Here is a 24,177-nt window from a genome sequence, read left to right as displayed (position 1 = left end):
TACAACCTACATTATGTTGTGTTTTGAACACCAGTGAATTGGACAAAACAGTGCAAATCATCAATAGAACTGGCCACAATCAATGCAGAGTGGAGCAGACTTCAGAATATTGAAATGCAACATATGCTTTGGACCAAATGGTTCAACGTTTGTAAGTTGAGAATCTATAAGTGGATATGGATATGGAACATTCCCCACATAAGAATACGGAGAATCCATACAACTTGGGTTGTATATAATACTTTTTAACTGGACAATCCAGCCCATGGTTAAGCTTTCCATCAAAACGTGATTTCAGAATTGGAAGGAAAAAGAAACCTTGAATTCACATATTGTAGTTCATTCTGTATGGCTCCAACCTATACCAAGAGCACCACTAGAAAATGATCTTGTATCTGTTGTTAGGCAGAGAAATAATGAGAGGAGATAACCGACTGTCACTTTGTCTGGATTTAAAACCAACCCTCCCTTTCCTGCCCTCCCTGCAAAAGGAAGGAGGAAAAATCCCTATGCCATTTGGTTCATCAGGATTTATGGTACACAAGTTTCTTGCTTGATGGAAATGCTGTTTGTCTCTATACACAAAGAGGACAGATGTGCCACATTAATAAGTGATCTGTGGTGCTGTTAACATCACTTTGCCTAGTAACAGTTAGGCGCAGCATACTAATACTGCCGAAAGAAAAGATACATATGTTTGGATGGGCTTTTGAAGCAGCTGCATTGCCACCTGTCTTAGTTTGATGAGGACATTTCTAGGTTTTATGGCTGTCACCTCAAATCTTGCATCAGGTAGCTGTAAGGTTGAAACGAGAGCATTTTTCTTTTTTATTATCAGGGATGCCTATGGAATGAAGTCACATTGAAAATGCCCTAAAGTGCTTGTTTGTTTTTCCAGCGCATCACCAGGGCAGTGCTGTTTGCTCCGGTCAGACAGGAGTATTTCCATAAGCCTATAAATAGTCTTATCACTCCACATGTGATCACCGGGACAACTTGGGGAAGGTCTGTAGCTCAGTAGCAGAGCACATGGTGTGCATGCAAAAGCTCCTGTGTCCAATCCCTTACATCATCAGGTACAGGGCTGGGAAAGATTCCTTTCTGGAACTCTAGACAAATATTACCAGTCGGCGTAAACCACTGTCTGAAATGCCAGAGAGCCACTGCTTTTCCAATGTAGACAATACTGAGCCCGATGAACCAATGGTCTGATTTGGTACAAGGCAGCTTCCAGTATCCCTAATGAGATGTAAAGGAAGGAGAACATCTTCATGCCCTCTCTGTATGTTAACCCAACTCTTACAAACAAAACCTTCCGGCTGATTCGGGAGCAATGATGAAGTTGCCTTCATGCTTGAATGCGCTGGCAGTGCTCTATTCAGAAGTGGAGAAATGCACAGACAGTGCCACTGATGTTATGTCAGCATAAATGAATGAAGGGAAGGCAATTAATCTAGCCTTCCAAACAATTTCAAATGCGGACATAATTCAAGAATAATGAGGCAGAAGGAGGAAGGGAAGAAAAGAAAAGAAAAGGGATTGCTAGCCTGAGCAGGAAACGGCTTAAGTATTGCCTGGGTCCCATGCAGGACCACACTGCTAAACTGTCTCCAGTCTAGGGTAGGAAACATGTCCAATAGCCCATTTCTCATGTATCAATATCACTGAAATGCCACATACACTGGCTCATCTGAGCTGTTTTGCCAAACTATTGAAGCTGCACCATGGGCTCACATGCTCTGTGTTGTATCCAGCTAAGTTCTGTTCAAGTGTATAATCACTGTAATAAAGGAACATAAGTTAGTCATCTACATTAATTTCAATGGATCTATTCTGAATAGGACTGTTGATTATAACCCGCAGCCTTAATCCTTCTTGTTCTCTAACCACCTCATTCGTCTCTCAAAAAAGGATTTTCTCCTCCATTTCCAGATTGCTCCAATCGTAGTTTACAGTGCCATTCAAATCTGGCAACTATGGCCATTGCTAAGCTTCAAACCATGGTTAGCCAATGGACTTCAAAACCATGGTTTGAAAACATAGTCTGAAGTCAGTATTTACCAGAGTTTGGCTGAATTGGAAGGGAGAATGAGGAAGCATCATGTTCCTGAACTATGGTTTGGAGATCCAGAAGTGTGGCATCTAAACTGGACCACACAGTACTCAGTTTCAAAGTCTGAGCAAGGCTTGGAGTGGTGAGTACAAATGATAGAAGTTCTTAGCAACACTCTGCACAGCAATATTTTTGAATGCATGGAGTAGGGATGCATAGGCCACAGGCAATTAGTCACGGGCCAAGCACTAGAGAACGTACACTGGAAACTTCACCCTGTATGGCAAGGGGTAGTGAAACTTTTATGGTCCAAGCACCCTATTTTTTGTTGCAAACCCTCCCACTTTGCAGGTTGGGTTGTCACGCACCAAAGCTGAGAGGGCTGAAGCCAATCCGAAATTCTTACCAATGCATATGATTAATTCTTTAAAAACATTTTTTAAAAGATAATTTCATTGCCCTAGAATGCTTCTTACAAGCACCAACAATGACTTCATATGCACTAATAATTGCTCTGTTATAATGATCCGTAATGATTATTAATTCCACACACACATTAATGAATTAATTGCCCTGGAATAATTTCACAAGTGCCAACATTGAATTCCAATGAATTAATAGTTTGTAGTAATAAGGATAACAATTATTCCACCATCCCCATCTGAGACCTGTTGTTTCTTCCTTTGCGAGCACACACACACAGGAGAGACTTCTTCTTTAGGAATGTCTTTCTCTCATTAAAAGCATTGCTCAATAGCCTTTTCTGGGCATTGCTCCTCTTTCTAGCTGGCTTCACTAGACACCACAGAGTTGCAAGGAATTAGGACCCAATTTGTTCAGTGGTAGAGGAGGTGAGGAAAAATCAAAGCTCTAGGGGGAAGGTGAGCTTTTTATAATGTTCAAGGCGAGCTGACCTGAAAATGCAACACAGTAAATAAAATGACCAGTTTGTTGCAACCATGAGTTTTATATCTGACATGTTTTCTAAATGGAAGGAGGCAGGCATGGAACCACGTGGCACGTTGTCCCCAGTCAGACCTGCAACAATGATGTTCCAGACTGAAAACGCAATGGATGAATTCAGCAATGAGATTTCTAGAGGATTTAGTTTGAAGCAGAGATCATAACGCCTATGTTTCTTCCCAGAACCCGGGAGTTCAGCTCCAGAAACTCATTGATTCTACTAGAGGTATGTCTAGAAATTATGCACTATGCCTCCTCCATTCTCTTTCCATCTGCCACTATGGGTACTTGAAAATGCTACATTTTTGTCAGGGATGCATGTGCAGGCCCCGAAAGCTGTATCAATTATTTGCAATTGTTAAATTAATTAACAGAGATATGCAGCGTCAGCTAGCCCCCTTTGAAATGATCGTCAAGGTAAACGTATCAGATTTTTTTGAACTCTTCTAAAGTTCAGGCAGAACAATTTTTTTTAGTGCAACAGGACCCATAAAGATTCTCCTGTTAATAATAGCTTTGTGAGAATGCCATCTATATTAATTGCTTTTTGGGTTCTTTCCTAGTTATTTTTGGTACTGGGGCAAAAAGTCAGCCCTTTTATCCTGAGGATCCCTCCCCCGCCCCGAGCCATTATTCTAGGTATTATTCCAGCTCTTTTCAGCTTTTTCTGTTCATAATGATAAGCTGGCAAGCACTTCTGAAAAGTTAATCTTCTGTTAGTTTTGCTATTTGTACTACTATGGCAGTTGATTTGCTTTCCCTAATCCGGAGCAGAATCTCTTCCTTATGCACATAAGTGTATATTTTCATTTGATTAGTTCCGGGAGCCTGCCAATAAAACTTAAATTACATGGAGGCCATTTGTGTACAAGTTAATTTGATGGCTGCAGTCTCTAAACTGCCTATTCTAGTGCAGCAGAGACCAAGGATGGCCACAGACCAAGCAGTGCCACAGGCAAGGAGTGCATCTGAGGCTCCACTCATTTATTCCAATTTTTAATTCTATTGAGTTGTTATCTGTCTGTCTATCTATCTATCATCTATCTATCTATATCTATCATCTATCTATCATCATCTATCTATCATCATCTATCTCTTTCTGTCTGTCTTTCTATCTTTCATTATATTTATATCCCACCTTTCCTCCATGGAGCTCAAGTTGGTATCTATGATTCTTCCCCCTCCTGGAAATTTAAAATGATTTCTTAAAAAAAAAAAAAATCAAGCTGCGGTTATGGGTGGGTGAGTAGGCCTAATCCTCAGTCCTCACATATGCTTGGGAGGGTCCTGCGAGGCTCAGATCCTCCTCAGTTGACCGAGGATGCCAGGTGTTGCTATTGTTCCTGAATAGAAGCAAATAGGTCAACAGAAACCCTCAGGTGCCTCACCATAGCTGGGAGATTATCAGTATTACCTTCGCACTGTCCCAAAGCATTGAGAAACCATAAACCTGAGAGATTTCTACCTGGAAAAAAGGTTCACCTTCTGTTCTATTGACTAGGAATCTAATATAAGCTGTTTGTTTCTGATAGCTGCCAAACATATTCTTCTTGGTTCAGTGCTTTGAGGACAGTTTGCTGTCAAAGAAGATGAGCCTTCAGGATTGGTGGAAAATAAGGGTGGGGTGGAATCTTGATTTTGCTCTCAGGTACTTTGTTAAGCACTGTTCATTTGGATATGATGTGTCATGATTAATATTCCCATCACAAAAATTGGTGCTTAGGTAGGAACCCAGATGTAATTTTTCTTCCAACTTGGTCTCCATTTCACTTCTTTGTCATTCCAGCACACACGAAATCATCGATCACGCAGAATGAAAAATTATGTCACCTGCAACTTTACTTTGCTTTCTTGCCAACTTCCAGATGTGGTTCTTTGGCTTGGTTGTTAGGTTATTCAGTGGTACCTGAATAATTAGGAGGCTTCCAGAACTTATCCTGTGTGGGGCTCAGTGGCGTGTGTTGAATTTTTTTGTAGAGGAACAGTTGGGGCCAGAGGTGCCAGCTTGTGAGTGCAATTGCTGGCAGTGGTGGTGCAGGGAAAATCATGACGTCCTGATGTCATGCGTGTGAGCGTTGCACCTGCCTCCCTAAGCTGGGCAGAAGCTTCCTGGGTTTTGGGAAGGAGGTACCAGGTCTCTGACAAGATGCTGGAAGCCTGCTGCCTCCTTTCCAAATCCGGGCAGGCTTTGGGAAGATGGCAGAAGGACTCTTGGCCCTGTCAGAGCATCGTGCCTCCCTCCCTAAGCTGGGTAGAAGCGTCCCAGGCTTTGAGAAGGCACTAGGCTTTAATACTCTAATTTACCAGAAGCATTTAGGCGACTAGCTTAGTCCCCCTAGTCCACTGATTGCATGCCTCTGGCGCTGGTTGTCTCAAGCATGTGAGAAGAGCCTGGCTGAATCAGATCAAAGATCTATCATGTCTAGCAATCTCTTCCCCACAGTGGCCTATAGAAAGTTTGCAAGCAGCACATGCTAGCAATAGCCCTCTCTTGCTGCTGTCCCCCAGGGGGCATACTGTGTCTACTTATCTATTTGCAGTGGTACCTCTGGTTACATACTTAATTCGTTCTGGAGGTTCCTTCTTAACCTGAAACTGTTCTTAACCTGAAGCACCACTTTAGCTAATGGGGCCTCCCGCTGCTGCCGCACCGCCGCCACGCGATTTCTGTTCTCATCCTGAAGCAAAGTTCTTAACCCGAGGTACTATTTCTAGGTTAGTGGAGTCTGTAATCTGAAGTGTATATAACCTGAAGCGTATGTAACCTGAAGCGTATGTAACCCAAGGTACCACTGTATTATTAAATTTGTATACCACCCTATGCCCGCAGGTCTCAGGGTGGTTCACAGATAAACTAATTCTGGAGTTAGGGAATGTGCACACAGACACACACATTCATCATGAGCTTTAACCATTACCAGACTTGTTCTGAAATAATTAGTCATGTTAAAGCCTTTTTTTAAAAAAAGAAAAGAAAAGAAAGCCAATATTTTCCAACCATTTAAAATACTGCATTGGCCCCAAAATAAGACACACTTTTCTCCCCAAATTCCGACCATGAAAAGTTAAAGTGTGGCTTATATTCGCGACCCTATGGTATGCAGCCAGGAGCGCGGGGCAAACAGTGCCAGGAGCGAGGCAAAGCAGAGCCCGCCCTGCGCATAGTCTCTCGTCCTCTCCCCCAAGGCTGGGAAGGGAGAAAGGAAGGGCCATCAGCAATGCAGCCCCGGCTCAGGATGCAGCCAGGAGCAGTGAGGAAGGGAGTGGCTTATATTTGTTTTTTTCTTTTTGTCCCCCCCCCCTCCAATTTTAAAGGTGCGGCTTATATTCGGGTACAGCTTATGTTCGGGCCAATTCCATAGGAGAGCAGCTTGCACAGTATATATGGGATTTCCAAGTGGCTTTCTATCCAGGCTCCAGGTTTAGCAGGAAATTTTAGAGGCTGAAGCAGCTAAAAGAACCATCTGCAAAACGCCCTGAAGTTGCTACAGCAGTGATATGAATTAGGAGTTTATTTGTGGTAAGTAATTTTACAGCGACTTATAAAAGCAGTTCACAGCAACCGTCTCTATATAATATTACACAAACGGCTGAGGACACAAGGATTGCCTTGTATGAGATGGGAGGGTCAGGGTGTGAGGGATCCATGATCGGAGCTCCTGAGTTTTCTTTCTTTTGACTGTAAAGCAAGATATGGATTCTGATTTTGATAGGCATCTGGCTGGGTTTCCCCAGCCACTCTGGGCAGCTCCCAATAAAGTATTAAAAACATGATAAAACATCTAATATTAAAAGCTTCCCTGAACAGGGCTGCCTTCAGATGTCTTCTATAAGTTCGGTAGTTATTTTTCTCTTCGACATCTGGTGGGAGGGCGTTTCACAGGCCAGGCACCACTACTGAGAAGGCCCTCTGCCTGGTTCCCTGCAACCTCACTTCCCACAGTAAGGGAAGCACTAGAAGGCCCTCAAAACTGGACCTCAGTGTCTGGGCTGAATGATGGGGATGTAAACGCTCCGTCAAGTATACTGGGCCGAGGCCGTTTAGGGCTTTAAAAGTCAGCATCAACACTTAATTATGCTCAGAAACGTAACTGTAGAAACCACTTACAGAAACTAGCATTCAGAATAAAATAAAAAAATTCCTTCCAGTAGCACCTTAAAGACCAACTGAGTTAGTTCTAGGTATGAGCTTTCGTGTGCATGCACACTTCTTCAGATAGCATTCAGAATATGAAATATGAAATGTTACTCATAGATCTGTCTTAGAGTGACACATCTGTTTGCAAAATATTTACAGATTGCCATGAAGATAGGGTATAGGCAAGACCATGAAACCATCCTGGCTGGTTGAGAGGCCCTTCAAATAGAACACCTGGGAATTACCTGGCCACTTCCAGGAGTTCCAGCTGTCCTCTGATGCTCTGAGGCAACCTAGAAGACAAATGACTTATCTTGAGAGTGGCTAGAATTAAGGAGAAATCTTGCAATTCCCCCTACTTCTGACATCTGAATAGCTATTAGTGCTGGGCCAGGTGGGCCATGCTCTTACTTAGCTATGGCAAATCAGGAAAAAACCATACAAATAAAATATTCTACACCGTTTATATTTTTTAGTTTACACTCAGTTTTCGGTCATTGCTTGGACCCCTGCAACATTGCACTACTTCAGCTGATTATAGTGCAAGCAAATTGTTCCTTTTGAGAAGAATTTTCTAGCACAGCTGTCAGATTGGTTCAGTCGATTGTCTAGTTTTAAACATCATGGCTTCATATAGTTAAAGCACTGATGCACAGCTTGGCCAATTTACATGAAGCTGGGGATACTACCCACAGGGCCTGAAATGTTGTGAATGTGAGTGGATAAATGAAGGAAAGCTTTGCCTGTAAGCAATTTGCATTGCCATAAAAGCTCAGTTGATATTAACAAACAAAACGCTAAAATAAAATAAATTAACCCCATATTCCACTTGCACTAAAGACATATAAAAGTGGGGGAAGTATTACTTTAGTTCCTTCCCGTTGTTTTTCATGGCTTAACAGTTTGACAACGAGAATTTTGTTTTTTAAAAGTCCTTGTGTATGTCTAGATTACCAGTCATACTGTAATCTCAACTTTAATTACAAATACGTAAGTACAGCATAGCTGAATCAAACGAGAACTCCTTCAATAAGTCTGAATTGGATCTAGAGAGAGTACATCTTCTACCAGACTTTACCCCTCCCTGTTAAACTCTCAGCTTCTTTAATCAAACCGGAAAACTCCTGTTTCCTTGCACTGAGCAATGGTATCAGTCCCATCACCCTGCAGCTAGATTTCCTATTGAAGAGAACATAAAAACCATTAAAGGGTCATTAAAGTTATTTTGACTCGACCTCAGTCATTCATGCCCTAGTCACCTCTAGGTTGGGTTACTGTAATTCATTCTATGCTGAGCTGTCTATGAAGACAATTCAGACAATTCACTTGTTTCAGAATGTTGGATGCCAGGGGGTTGGCTGAAGCCCAAAGACCTGAATACATTACTTCAGTCCTTTACCCGGTTCATTAGTAACAACTTGCTGTTGGTTTTGACCTTGAAAGTCAAGGTATGGCACCAGGGCATGTTGGGCACTGTCTCCACTTATGGGAAATGATTTGAGAACTTTGTGGGACTCAATTTTGCATGAGGAGTGGCAAGTGGAGTCAAGAGAGAGGGGCTTTTCAGTTACAATATCCAGATTATGGAACACCCTACTCAGGGCAACACGCTTAGTCCAACCCAGATGCTTTATTCCAGTGTGCTTCTAGTTAAACATTACATATTTTTATATGTTTGCAATTTTATTATTTTACAGTTTATATTATCTGTAGCTTTGTTGTTTCAATTTCAGGTATTGTAGGAAGGCAGGCTATTATTATTATATGTTTATTTTGCAGGGATTTGACACTCGTTTTTTAAGTACTGCTGTCACAACCCCAAGTAAAACCATAATAGTAGACCCATTCAGAGTAACCAGACAGCTAATCTCACAACAATCTATTACAACTGGAGGTCTTATGTCGAAACAGGGCCCTATCTCAGAAAAAGTTCTACAGAGGTGCGAAAGATGCAGAAAAGGTCAACCAAATTAATCAAAGAATTGGGGAGGGGGCAGTTTCCCTAAGAACAAAGATTCAAGAGTTTTAAGCTTTTTAGATTAGGGCACAGAAAGAACCATTTACAGCTCATGAGTCAGATTTGCACCTGTCCACCCTTCTGAGGCAAAATGGATGTGGTCAGGGGCAAAGGGGGCATGGTCTGAGGGAAAGGGGGAAATGACTGGGGCTCACGGTAGGCATTTGAAAAACTATATAGTGTATGATGCAGAAAAGTAGTCAATGTTAGTAATTCAGGGTAATTAATTTAAACTGATAAGCAGTAGATTCAGGAGAGGCAAAATCATAGAACAATTCTGTGACAAAAGGAAACCAGCCATTATGTAATTTATTGTCACAAGATGTAGTGATGGCTTTAAAAGGGGTTTAGATGAATTAGTACAGGTTAGGTCTACCTGTAACTATTAGCCATGGTAGGTTAGTAGAACGTTCAAGCATGGAGACAGTATTCCACAGAACATGGAATAATGTTTGACATTTTATTATGCTTTTATATTTTGCTGGAAGCTGCCCAGGGTGGCTGGGTGTAAAATAACAACAATAACAATATTATTTTAGTATTTGGGATGGGGTGAGGGTGGGGGATACACTGAATAACAGCTTCTGGGAGCAGGTGGAAGAAAGTATGTTGTCTTCATGCCCTGCTTTCTAGAGACATTTGGCTGGTTATTGTGAGGAGAAGGCAGACAGAAGAAGAAGGGTCCCTGGTGTAATGTGCCAGTTCTCTCTTTATATATCAGACTGCCCTAGCAAGAACATAGTCTTGACAATAACAAAAAAATATATACAGTATTTTTCGCCCTATAGGACGCACCGTCCCATAAGGCGCACCTAGTTTTTTGGGGGGGAAATAAAGGGGAAAAAATTATTTCCCCCCCAGGCGTGGGGCGGGGGAGGCCCGAGCTTCCCCCGACCCCAGTCCCCAAACAGGCAGCTCTCTGCAAGCCGTGGGAGCCCAGAGCTGGCTCCCGCTGCTTGCGGAGAGGTCCGCGAAGCCTGGACGCGCTGAGCTCAGTGCGCGCAGGCTTCCGCATGCAGGCACCTCTCCGCAAGCGGCGGGAGCGCTCCTGCTGCTTGCGGAGAGGTCCACGAAGCCTGGAGAGCGAGAGGGGTCGGTGCGCACCGACCCCTCTCGCTCTCCAGGCTTCAGCGAAAGCCTGCATTCGCCCCATAGGACGCACACACATTTCCCCTTCATTTTTTGAGGGGAAAAAGTGCGTCCTATAGGGTGAAAAATACGGTATGTTGCATTTCCTAAATAATTACATACTGAAGCATGTGAAATTTTTGTTGGGTAAGGGTCAAAGCCTGAAATCCTAGACAGTGGGACCTCCAGTTACGAACGTAATTTGTTCTGGAGGTCCGCTCTTAACCCGAAACTGTTCTTAACCTGAGGCGCGCTTTCGCTAATGGGGCCTCCTGCTGATGCTGTGCCGCTGGCGTGCGACTTCTGCTCGCATCCCGGGGCAAAGTTTGCTACCAGGAGCATCTACATCCGGGTTAGTGGCGCTCGTTACCTGAAGCGTTCATAAGGAGAATGGTACGTAACCTGAGGTTCCACTGTACACACTTATCTAAGAGAATGTTCCATTGAATTCAATAGCACTTACCTCTGAATAGACATGCACTGGATTGTGCTGCATAGGATATCCCAACCATCACATTTATTATCGCTAGTTTCTGTTTTGAGTAAAGAGAATAATATTTTAACAGCACATCCATTGCTCATTTATCTTAATCATGACAAGCTTTAACCTTATTTAATTTAAACAAACAAACCAGCAATAAATTCCAGGATCCTTCTTTAATTTGGTTATGAGAATTGGCCGTGAACCATCTTATGGCAAGATTTTTGTGCACTCACTCAAAAACTATTTCATAGGCAGAAAATTAGCCTACAAAGCTTTATTTCTGGAAGGGGGGAAAATCTAAATTTGCTATATTTCTGTCTGCTGGCCAGCTATTAAAGGCATAGAAATCTGCAATCACCTCTGATACTGTTGATGGCATTGTCATTATTTTCACCTCAGTCGGTAGAGCATGAGACTCTTAATCTCAAGGTCATGGGTTTGAGACCCACATTGGGGACAGATTCCTGCATTGTAGGGGGTTGGACTAGATGTCCATCATGGTCCCTTCCAACCCTACAATTATATGATTCTATGCTACTAATTGTAATGTATGGGGGCTAGATAAAGATGGTCATATACTATATATGCAGCAGACCAATATCCATTTATTTCAGAGTAAGGATGTGGGTGGCACTGTGGGTTAAACCACAGAGCTTAGGGCTTGCTGATCGAAGCCCTGCAACAGGGTGAGCTCCCGTTGCTCAGTCCCTGCTCCTGCCAACCTAGCAGTTTGAAAGCATGTCAAAGTGCAAGTAGATAAATAGGTACCGCTCCAGCAGGAAGGTAAACGGTGTTTCCGTGCGCTGCTCTGGTTCGCCAGAAGCGGCTTAGTCATGCTGGCCACATGACGCGGAAGCTGTACGCCGGCTCCCTCGACCAATAAAGCGAGATGAGGACCACAACCCCAGAGTCGTCCATGACTGGACCGAATGGTCAGGGGTCCCTTTGACTTTACCTTTAAGGACCTCTGAACTCAACTCGACTTACTTCTGAGTGGACACGTATCAAATAGTGTGTTTTAAGTTGCACAGAATGCTAAAACACACACACTTCTCTCTACCCCACATTAAAGGCAAGCTACCGATATTTTCTCAGCTTCATATCACTGTGTACATTTGCTTTCCTATGTAGGGAAAGGGGGCTTAGCTCAAAACAACAAACTTATTAATTAAGGTTGCTATCCAGGTTGCACCCTTGCTTGCAGGTGTTAAGTCCCATTGAATAAAGTGGGACTTACGTGAAAGCAAGCAAGCAAAGAACCAGGTTTCACAGTGGCGATCGCTTTATGTTCAGGAATAGTATACATAAAATAATAAGGAAACCCTACGAAAGAGGAAGCGGGTGGGCGGGCGAGGGATACTCAGAACAGTGGTTCTCAAACTTCTTCCCTCTGAACCACATTTTCCCATCAGATGTCAAGGTAGTAAAGAACTACACAACTTTTAGAAGACACCTGAAGGCATCCCTGTATCAGGAAGTTTTTAATGTTTGACATTTTATTAAGCTTTTATATGTGCTGGAAGCCGCCCAGAGTGGCTGGGGAAACCCAGCAAGGTGGGCCGGGTATAAATAATAAAACTAATAACAAAAACATATTTAATAATAGTAATATGCTCATGCCGCACTTATTTTTTTTATCAATAAGAAATACATTGGGAAACAAAAAGCAACAACTCCTAGCAGTGCTTGATTTTGAAAAGATGCATAGTCCACATTCTGCGAATATTTATGTGTGCATGTGTATACAGAATGGTACCTCTGGTTGTGAACGAGATCCGTTCCAGAGGCTCGTTCGCAACATGAAAACAACGCAACCCACAGTGGTGTGTCTGCGCACACACGGGTCGCAACTTGCCACTTCTGCGCATGAACGTGACGTCATTTTGCGTGTCTGCGCATGCGCGAGCAGCGAAACCCGGAAGTAACCCTTTCCGGTACTTCCGGGTTGGCGTGGGACGCAACCTGAAAAAACGTAACATGAAGCAAACGTAACATGAGGTATGAATGTATATATATATATATATGTGTGTGTGTGTGTGTGTGTGTGTATAATAGAAACACACACACACACACACATATATATACGTATATATACATAGAGAGAAACACACACATGCACACATATATACATACGCATGTATAGTATAGTATAGTATAGTATAGTATAGTATAGTATAGTATAGTATAGTATAGTATAGTATAGTATAGTGAAATGTCTAAACGCTTCTTTGAGCGGGTCCCGCCACACCTGCCATCCTCTCCTGCCGCACCTGCGCGGCTCTCCGCACCCTTTGAGAACCACCGCCACGGAACGGACTACATTTCCCAGAAGGCTTTGCCCAGTAGGAGGCTCGCTTCTGGATTGGTGCTCCTCGGGGCCCAATCAGCGCGGAGGAGAACGGCGTGGATAACGGCGTTTCCCAGGTGCTTGTGGCGGAGACTGACGCGCCGGCGCCCGTTGGAAGCCATGGCCCCGTCACGGCGCCTCGCGCCGCACCTGCCTGTGGGGAGCAGCCTCCTTCCTCCCCTCCTCCTCCTCTTCCTCCTTTGTGTCCAGTTCGGGGGAGGCCAGAAGAAGAAGGAGGTAGAGCCGTTCGCTTCTCTCCCGTTTCCACGCGCCCCACCCGCGCGCCCCTTCTGCCTCCCTGTGTGTGTCAAGGGGGGGGGGGGGGATAGCTAGGGTTCAACACACAAACCCCTCCAGCTCCCTTTGATTATGAGTTTAATATATTCTCCACCTTCCCCCCTGCAGCTCCTTTGTGTTGGTATATATATATATATATATATATATATTTAATATCCTTTTCTATTTATTTATTTGTTTGTTTATTTGTTGTCTACTATTTACAATTTTATTTATACAATATGAATGCCCACATTTAAGATTTCATTATTAGGTTTCGTTTGTAGCAATCATTCCCACCCCCCTCCTTCTCGCTGCCTCTTCCCTCCACACAGTCATCCATCCCTCTGAGGGACAACCATAGGTTGGACATGTGGGAAAGATGGATCCTTAAGATTTCTAGAAATGCCTAGAAATGTTCGTTATTATGCTATGTGGGGTTTGTGTGTGTGTGTTTGTGTGTGTGGTAAGCTGCCCTTTGATCTTTGGATGAAGGGCGGTAAACATTAATAATCAGTGCTTTTTAATAATAATAATAATAATAATAATAATAATAATAATAATAATATTTAGGGGTCCTCTCATTTTGACTCAAGAAAATCACCATTTATAGTTCAAATCGGGGGGGAAATAAACACAGCAAATGGAGAAAAGTAGAACGATTCACAAAATGTTTATGGGTATGCGTTCCCCTGCGTCCCCCCAGAAAAAAAAAGCACTGATAATAATAGGAATGTGGAGAAGGTTAGGTGGGTGTTTTCCGTGCTCAGGACTGCTGATCAAAAGCTGTGTGGCAGGTGAGAATTCTACCACTGAACCACCAATGCAAAAGCTGTATCAGATAAGAGACATAACTAGTGTTTAAACCCAGAACCTGTTTTCTATTGTTTAATATGTTTTTTGAATTGTTTACAAAAAAAAACCCCACCCCTCAAAAATGTTGTTAGATCGTGTAAGCAAAATCAGTTCTACATCTCATATCCCACAGCTTGTTTTATCGATGGAACATGTGGTGTTACAGTGGAGAAAAAGAAAGTGCCTCTGAGCATGTGATGAAAGTCTCTTCTGACATAAACACAAGCACCTATTTGGAAATAAGCGGAAAGGAATTCCTGATCACACTGTGTGATTTTCACACGGCAGGAACATCCTTTTAGTAATTAATGACTGCTTTGTTGTTGTTTTCCTTCCTTTCTCCCTTGTTCTTCTCACTATGTTTTGATACCACCAGTGACATTTAAGCCCACCTTAATCCCTTGTACAATTTCCTATTCGTTGGCCATTGTCCTTACATTTGTCCCATATATACACCCTCTCCTAACTGCTGCATAGTGCAGAATGTTATATATTGAAATAGCTGTTGTGGTTAAATTAATATCAGCAATAATTCTGCCTCTTAAGTTTTCATAAATTAGTAGCACATCCAATGCTGCTTTTGGAGATTTCTGTAATATAGACCCTTCCCTAGTCTTTTTGCCATCAATACATGCTATTTTTTTCCTTCTCCATTCCCTTCTCCATTTAATGCCAGACATCCAGTATTATCCCCTGAAAAATGGGGGGACCTCCTGTCTTGCAGAGATAAAATAACACTGCTGCTCTTGGCTTGAAGTAACTGTCTCTCTAGCTCACTTACTTGATTATGTTATTATTATTTTATTTTATTTTATTTGCATGTTTACCAAGAAAAAAGGGAAAAGTGAATTAAAGAGAAGAAAAAATAAAGATAAAATATAATATACAAATAATAGTAAAAATACAGATAATAACAGTAAATCAAATCAGCATCAACTATGAATACCATGACCATCAGTACATGGGTCTTAAATTAAACATATAAGTAAGTATAAATCCTTCAGATTTCCAAATAGGTATCCCCACAAGATTGATGCCTATGCTTTTGAATGTAGCCATGGCAATAAGGTCTTCAGACAACTGCATAATAGACAGTAGGTCTGCATCCTTCCACACTTATACTTCAAGTCTCTTAGCCACCATTGGCCACTGATTGGGATTAGACTCCTTGCTTTATCATTTAACATGCATAGAAGGGGTGGGGAAATACTTTATATCTATGAACCTGGATTAATTATTCTGAAAACATTTAACTTTCTGGCTTTGTAGCATGTATTCAGTGAGTAATGCCTTTTGTGACTGGACAACTTCTAACCAGTATATGAATAGCTGGTATACAACAACACTATGGAATTATTCATAATATATAAATATTGTGAGATGAAGTTTATAAATCTAAGTGTTCTACTTTGTGAGCCTTGTAGTCAGTAAATGTCTTCTACCCTATCCTTTGTGATCACAATATGCTGGGCACATGATTTACACCCAAACAAACTATTGTAATTTGTTTGAGATAATGAGAAACATTGTAGCTGCTGATCTTAGCACTTATACAATAAAAATGTGACAATATGCAACCCTGATGCTTATCTGCAGCTTGTACTAATAATAAAAAATACATGTGGCTAGCTTTTATACTAAATGAACTTGTAAACAAATTTGCAACAGCCTGCAAGCCCTCACCATTGCTTCAGCAGCTGTCTGTTCCCCATCAGGCTACTGCTGCAAATAAAGGAACGCTGATGTATTTAGGATCAGGATCTTTAGGAAGTTTTAAAATTATTTTTCCATTGCTTTATGTATTGCAGGATGTGTGTCTCTTTCTGATTCATCCAGGGTTTGTTTATGTGCCAAGTGCTGTATTTCATGACTTCAGTTGTTAAGAGTTAACCAGTAGAAAGTGAGTCTCCTGAAATTGGTGATATTTCTGAGTAAAAATGGCCAGAATAGTAAAGTGTTGAATTATTTTAATTTGAATCTTTGCTATAAACCAAGTGGGGTGCCATTTGCTTTTACCAAAGCGTGGTCTGTAAGCCTTAACCGGGGAATAGCCCCATTGAGCTTGGTGGGACATATTCCTGTGTAGGCATATCTACAGGTTTGTGTTGTTAGAATTAGATTGGAGGAAAAGTAGAAATGGAGACCTGAGTGCATCAGTAGAAAAAGGGATCCTGCCCTTGTTTGGTTTTATTATGGCTTCTGCTTCTCCTAATAATAATAATAATAATAATAATAATAATGCATTATTTATACCCCGCCCATCTGGCTGGACTTCCCCAGCCACTCTGGGTGGCTTCCAACAAAATATTAAAATACCGTAAAACATCAAACATTAAAAGCTTCCCCAAACAGGGCTGCCTTCAGATGTCTTCTAAAAGTCTGGTAGTTGTTGTTCTCTTTGACATCTGGTGGGAGGGCGTTCCACAGGGAAGGCGCCTCTACTGAGAAGGCCCTCTGTCTGGTTCCCTGTAACTTGACTTCTCGCAGTGAGGGAACCGCCAGAAGGCCCTCGGCGCTGGATCTCAGTGTTCGGGTAGAACAATGGGGGTGGAGACGCTCCTTCAGATATACTGGACCGAGGGGTGGGACCGATATCCCTAGCCCTTATCAGGCTGCCTTTTAGTTAGCACTTAATTCAGAGAGCCATGGTTCAAGATGATTACTTAGAAAGCAGAGCCCTTCCTCCTGCTTCATGTGGCTTGTGGTTGCCCTTTTCTCTCTACTGAGTAATTGCGGTCTGCCTATACCTTCATTCTTTCCTTCTTCTGCTACAAGGCCTTTCCATAAAAAGAGGTTCTGGAGCTGTGCTCTTAGGAACATAAAGAAGAGCTTGGCTGGGTCAGGCCAAAGGGCATCTTCCTATGGGAAACCCGCAAGCAGGATTTAACTGTAACAGTACTCTCCCCATGTGTGATTCCCAGCAGCTGCTCTTCAGAGGCATACTTCCTGCATTGTAGCTAGTGATGATTGATAGGCTTATCCCCCATGAATTTTTCCATTCCTCTTTTAAAGCTGTCCAAGTGGTGGGCCATCACTACACCATGTGGAGGAAATATCCATAGTTTAACTAGGAAACCCCAACTCCGATTAAGACCTGCTTCTAAGTCCCAAAAAGTTAAAAAGGCGAAAAGCAAAGGGTAAAGGACTAGAATTGAGTGAGAGAAATGGGAGGGCAAGATTGCGTTTTTAAAAGGCTGTGTAAAACTTGTGGAGAGGCTAAATAAGAAGATGTTGACATGGGGAAGAACTTTGTGGGAAAGGAAGAAACTAACAGAAAGAGATAGATATGCTGGGATGAGGATTGCATGGGAAAGAAAGGGAGCATGAACAAAAGCGCGGCAGAAAAGATAGAGAATAGAAGAAGCAGAGGAAAAGGGGGAAGCAGAATTAGCGAGAATAATAAATTTTGAATGGCATACATTGCATTGAATCTAGTCACATAGTTCTATTGTAAGTCATGTTGTTCATGTTTTAAAAGAAAATCATTGTAGGGGGGGACATGAACCGTCTTAAGTAGATCTTTAGTCCTGCAGGAAAGGGAGGATGTGTGCTATGAATGTGCTGGAGGGGGTAAAAATAGTCTCAGTATTATTTTAGTGTATTGTTTGATGGACTAAGGAAAATGAGACAGCAGCCAAATCTTGCTGCTGTACCACCAAAATGTAGATAAGTTGAGCTGATTGAGTTTGAAGGAACAAAGTTGGGGACAGAGGGTGTAAGGGAAGGCAAATGTCAGGTTGTATATAGAGTGCTCCTCGTTGGAGGAGGAGATGCTTGCTTTGTGCTTTCTTCAGCAATCCAGGTGGCTAGTCATCAAGTCATTTTTGTTGTTCCTAAAGCTCACCCCAGCGCTTTAAGTTTAATGTGAACTTCTTCCCTCCTTACATGGATGGGGTGGGTGGGGAAAGAGAGACTGTATCAAAACTTTCTATTTTATTGGACCTAGATGTGTACTTGAAAATCTATCATCCTCTCCCCCTTCACTCATTAGCTATGGATACTTAATTGGCCTTCAAAAGCTTTGGAACCCTTCCTGGTTTTTCTGGTGGCTGAGCCAATTCTTTATTCAGTTCCTTAGAGATCATGGGGCGAATTGCATCTGGCCTTGGCGGTCTGATATGCCAGATTCTATTTTTAATGTGTTGATCTCACCTGTCTTAGTATTGAGAACAGAATTTGTTTGCAAATTGCAATAACACAGTTTGCATGTTTTCACAAAGAATGTTACCACACTTGTCTTTTATGAACCCTATGTGTTTTGATTCTTTTTCTCACAAGGAATGGTGCGCTACTTTCACTTTCTCTTCTTTGAATTAAAATGCATTGCTTGAAAGATGAAAATGATAACTGAGGAGGCTACCTTTATAGCATTAGCATGTAAAAATTTGTGATCATCAGTTTCACGAACTTTCTCATGAGTGTTCCTTGTGGAACAGATGTATTGATGACATGGATGTTAGAAACTAGTATTTCTATTTTAATTCAGCTGTTTTAATAAGTAGTGGTGATATCTGACTGGTTGGAAAGGTAACCTGTTAATTCATATTGTAGTTTGGTTGAAATAGCTAGGACAACTCCGTGGTGGGTACAGTGGTTTTGGCCAAAGAGACAATGTGTACATTGCAAGAAAGGGTATGTTCAAGAAATTAAGTTTTAATGCATTTTGCATGAGGCTACATTTGTGGAGTCTGGATGCCTTCAGGCATGGATCTCACACATTTTCTTCAAAAGCACAAATTGTGTTCCTGTAAATCATTTGATCTATTGCACAAAGTGTGCTTTAAATCAGTGATGCTCAAACGACATGTTGGGGCATATTAGAGCCAAAGCATGTTTTGAAAAATTAAGCAGTTATATTTTATGCAACCATTACTCTAGGGCTGTTGAAGAAGGGTGGCCTAGTTACATTAGGGAGAGGAAGTAAGGAAGCGCTGAGGTTTCCTGATGGCAACCTTTTCAATCAACAGCTGAAGAGAATCTCTGAAGACTCTTCATTGCCTAGAAAGCACTGGGTAAACAGGGTGGGTATGGTGCAAAAGGATGTCTGGCCTTTATTCTTGAAACTGACTGAGAAAGTAATATGTTTTCTGAGCACTGAGGAGAGAATGCCTCCAATTTTAATCCAGAAAAAAAAGTGCTCTCGGTATCGAGAAATGCGACCTTGAACATTGCCAAATAGAAGCACAAATTTCTCCTCTAAGGCCCTTTCTCTCTCAACTCTACTGCTGTATTTGGTCTGTATATCCCATCAGGCCCAGCTAACATAGCCAGGGGCTGGGGATGAGAGGAGATGATGTAGTCCAAAACATCTGGAGGGCACCAGGTGGATGAAGGCTGGTCTAGACCTTTATTTTCTGCAATGCAGTTGATTCAGTGCAATGAATTGCCTCATCTGCTTTCCTAGCCATGCTTTAGGCCGTCTGCATGTGGAAAGTATAAACTCTGGAGACAAAACACTCCTTTGAAAAATGCAAAAGGCCTGTGATGCTACCTCCAGATCTTCCTTCCCTTTAGAAAAGAGAATCAGGCTGAAAATGCAGCATGTGCAGAAAAATATCAGGATCAGCCTTTAGATCAATTTTGTCTTAATTGTGCTAGATTTGACTCTTGGCCAGGGTGGTACTAATGGAGAGCAAATGAATGTAAAGTAAGAGCAGAAAGGTTAAGGTGTCCTCTTTTGCATTTTTGGACAAAGTTCAGAAGATGCTTACAGAGATTCTTGGTGAAAGTAGCCCTGGAAAACAAAATAAGTGATGTCTGTTCTCTTCTGGTAGAGGAATCCCTAATTTTAGATGTGGAACTATTTCTGTTGTTAAAAAAAATTCTATACCACCCTTCATCCGAGGATCACAGGGTGGTTTGCAATATAAAAACACAAAAATACAAACCATAATAAACAAAAGCAACACAGAGACAAATGTTCTCTGGAGGAAATTTGCCTCTCTACTGCACACCATATTGCCCTTTCTACAGGCTATCTGACTTCTTACACATACCACTTTGAAATACTTCAGAATATATTTATGAACTAAGGTTAGGAGAGTCTGAAAGGTAGATACATTTTGATGGAAACATTTATCTGTGGGAATGGTATTGTCCATGTTACAGGAATTTGTTACAGGAATTTTATAGGAAGTTGCCCTGAGAGGAGATGAAAGTATAGTTGTACCTTGGATCCTGAACGCCTTGCAAGTTGAACATTTTGGCTTCCGAATTCCACAAACCCAGAAGTGAGTGTTCCAGTTTGTGAACATTATTTGGTACCTGAACGTCCGACGCAGCTTCCAATTGACTGCAGAAGTTTCCTGTAGCCAATCAGAAGCTGAACCTTGGTTCCTGAACATTTTGGAACTTGAACGGACTTCCAGAATGGATTCTGTTCGACTTCCGAGGTACCACTGTATTCACCTGTTGAGAGGGCAGCATCAGCAAACATTGATCTTAATTGGCTTTTTGACTTCATCATGTATCCAGTTCTTGCTATCTCTCATTCCAGTATTCTCCATGTGATCCCTGACTGGTTTGGATTGCCCATATGATTGTTCCCAAGAAAAATGTCCTCTCCAGCATTACCACATGCTCTGAGCTTTGAGCTCTGACATAATTACTGTGCCTGATACTAGAGTAAAACTTCTGAAATGATAATGTCGATTCAAGTAATTGATAAGGGGGTTTATAGGAAGTATTGAGGTGGAAAATTTTCTGATGCTTATTTAGCATCTACAGTGTGATCTGATGTAACATATTTAACTTATATTTAGTAAGCAAGTTTAAAAACACTTGCAATCTGATGTGCAGTAAGAATTTTCACTTTGATTAGAGCTGCAAATGCAATCAGGTGAATTCATAAGTTGATCTTTGGTTAGAGTTACTAAGTATTTTTGTGGTTTTTAATTTACCCTTTCTGGGTTAAAAATCAATAAAACATACATATCACCAGACGTTTCCTAAGTGTAACCACCAGAATAACATTAATTACAAGTTTGGAACTGCCAAACTTGCCTCATATTGCGTTGACCACCACCATTTTACTAATGACTTTTATGAAGCAATTAATTTTTAGACATTGAACGTTTCCCATACCTCAGACTTGAATAAAGTCATTATATATTACCTTATCATTGTTCCAACATCAGTTTCATCTCTTTTGTTCTCATGCTAGATCTAAATGTAACTTTTTTATAGCTGCCTCTGAAAATGTTGTTTGGCTGCAATCCAATGCAGAGCATGTTTAATATGGATGAAAATCTACAGGCTGTAAGCGTTCTTAACTCCGTGTTGGTGTGTGCTTCTTTTCCTTATATACATATATAAATAAATCTTGAAGATAATCAGTCATGAAGCTAAGGTTCTAATGGAGTTGGAAACTGTAAAATAGGATGTGCAAGGCTATTGAGTTACTGTACATGTTAGTTTTAATTCTGGAAAAGGAACCACAATTGATTAAAGTCAGTCCTGAATTCTTCAAGGTTTAGATTTCTCCCCTTAAAACATTGCGTAAGCTGCAGTGATTCCCTGTCCTCCACCCACTCTTCATAATGGCTGACAGTTGAAATATAGCTGGCCTTTTGAACGTAGCTTCTTACTTGGAAGGTGGGAGGCTTTGCCCCTTAGAAAACGTTCATTTTTAGTTGAATTATGCCATCCTTGGATGGGCAAACTTTTTTGGCAACCCTACATGGAACATTTTGGACACCTATTGGACTTCCATTTTCACCTCTTTTTGAACATGTCTATCATTTATCAGTCTGTTTTGAGGCCAAACACTGCATTGTTGTTTTTTTAAAAGTCCAGGCATAATGAAGCCTTTCTGCCTTTTTTGCTTTTCTGCCTCTGCTGATGCATCACTTCCACTTCTGTTCATGCCTCTTGAGGCAAACAGCAGCATCTGCAACACCTCTTCTACCATTGGCAAGTATTCCTGATAGCTCTGAGAAGAAAGTGAGGTGGCAATTTTGCTGATGGATCACTGGGGAAATAGATTTAAGAACAGGGAAGAGCTTAGTGAGGTGACACGGCAGATGGTTGATGGAATATGAACGTTTTAATGAAGGAGAACAGGTTCTAGCAGGTTTAGTATAGTAGATGTGTGACCTGTCAGCCAAGCTATCCCCAGGTAAAATCTCATCCACAGATTCATTAGGTAGCTTCAGGCAAGCCGCAGTACTCACTCTGCCGTCAGTCTGACCTTCCTTACAGGGCTGTTGTAGGGACCCTAGGGCAATATATGGGAAGTACTTTGAATGTTCAAAGTGCTTCATAAATTGTGGTTTTTGTAATTGTCAGGGAATGAAATAGTGATAAATCTGCATAGGCTCCTGTTCTAAATGCCACACTGAATGCATGAATTTTGGGTGGAGTGATGGTGCACAATATTCTGCCTCCTCCTTGCGTTGGATACGTGCATGGAGGGCTTCAAATGAACAGTCCTTTTGTGTATATTTCCCTTTCTCCAAGCAGCTCAAGGAGCAGTTATCTTTGAAACAAGATAACCCCATGAAGTAGGTAAGGCTGAGAAATTGTGTTTGCACATTTGAACTCCCTAGGTGGAGTGAAAATTTGAATTTGGTTTTCCCACATGAAAGCCCACACAGATCTTTTGTGAAAACTTGTGGCAAGATAGCAACCACCCATCGTGTGCTTTGTTGTCAGCCAGATACATCAAACTTGTATACCTATGGGAAGGAATTATTATACATGGATTTCTAAACATGCATACAACTTCCTGTGAAGTGTTTCAGTGATTTGGCTATTCTCTGGTAATCCAGTCAACGGGATTGAAGTATATTGCTCCCAAGCCAATCAAACAGGGTGTGATTGTGTGACAGGGGTGTTTGCGTGGGGACTTGGTAGAACACAATTGTTTAATATGATACCTTGTCACATTTTAGCCCAGAGGAGATCATGGTGGCAATGGCAAATGTTTTTCAGTGGTTGGTGATGCAGCTTGCTGTTGCTGTTGTTGTTGTTGTTGTTATCTACAATAAATAAAATATGGTGCTTATAGCAGCCCCAATGTACTCCTATAATTAGATTGCCTGAAACTTTGTCCCCATCCCAGATGTCTCTAGTTTGGCAGCGTAGCTTCTATAAGACAGATCAGCAGCTTAATTGATCTTTCCTATCAAACTGTTCTGCAAGTACTTATGCAGCACTGCCTGGGCAGCCACGTGGAAAATAGAGACTGTTTGCTCTGGTTTTGGATTGTGATGAGTAAAGTGAATTGGGCAATTCTGTCATAGCAAAATGGTGTGTGTGTGTTCCCCGTAAAACCTATTATAAAATTGGTTTGATGCATCAGTCTTGGTAATAAAATCAGGAGAAAATGTGTGGGTATTGCACTTTAATCTTATTCAAAAAAAAAAAAACTTTGAAAAAATTAGCAGAGTGTTAGGAAAGGGGGAGCTTTTTGTGTGAGTGTGAGGGCATTAAGATAAAAAGCACTACTGTGGTTATTATTATTTTATTTACTAATTATTAATCACCCTTCACCCTAAGGTCCGAGGGTGGGTTGCAACATTGAAACACAACACTGAAAATAGTTTAAAGCAACTTAGAGCTATGGCAGTGGCTAAGAGGCTGAAAAAAATGCTTTTAATGTCTAAGACAAGTGGCTGAAGCACAAGGTGCCAGGGAAAGGAAGGAATTGTGGTCCTGGGGGAAAGTGAATTATTCATGGATTTCAGTTGGTTCAGCAAATTAACAAGGTATATTTTTAGTTAAGACGTTGACCGGGAAGGCGCCTTGGATGCTTGTACAAGGAATGAAAATGGTTCACAGTTGCATATGATTCTTTGAGCAAGGAACTATCCAGGAGCAAAGGGCACTCTCTCCAAACTAGCATGTGAGAACTGAGTCTGCCTCTGCTCTTTCCAGTTTAAGAGATGCTGCTGCAAATTATCTTCCCAGGAACTGC

General features: G+C 41.6%; 1 protein-coding gene and 1 long non-coding RNA gene across 2 annotated transcripts in view; one reads left to right on the top strand and one right to left on the bottom strand.

Annotated features, from left to right (window-relative positions):
- The window catches only part of LOC309349686, a 32,460-nt gene extending 19,295 nt beyond the window's left edge, over positions 1 to 13,165 (bottom strand). Inside the window, exons 1-2 of the long non-coding RNA XR_014160081.1 lie at positions 13,032 to 13,165; positions 10,763 to 10,832 (exon numbers count right to left, since the gene is read on the bottom strand). This is a non-coding gene — a long non-coding RNA (uncharacterized lncRNA). The remainder of the gene's footprint in view (positions 1 to 10,762; positions 10,833 to 13,031) is intronic.
- An 11-nt stretch (positions 13,166 to 13,176) lies between these two features.
- The window catches only part of TUSC3 (tumor suppressor candidate 3), a 124,840-nt gene continuing 113,839 nt past the window's right edge, over positions 13,177 to 24,177 (top strand). The window contains exon 1 of the mRNA XM_081875884.1: positions 13,177 to 13,367. Within this exon, the coding sequence (XP_081732010.1) occupies positions 13,251 to 13,367 (117 nt within the window). The 5' untranslated portion in view covers positions 13,177 to 13,250. The remainder of the gene's footprint in view (positions 13,368 to 24,177) is intronic.

Source organism: Podarcis erhardii (assembly GCF_964252035.2).
Source record: "Podarcis erhardii genome assembly, chromosome: 9".
In the NCBI taxonomy this organism is placed as follows: domain Eukaryota; kingdom Metazoa; phylum Chordata; class Lepidosauria; order Squamata; family Lacertidae; genus Podarcis; species Podarcis erhardii.
Note: the sequence above shows the minus strand (reverse complement) of the source record. Positions and strands in the feature narration are given on the sequence as shown.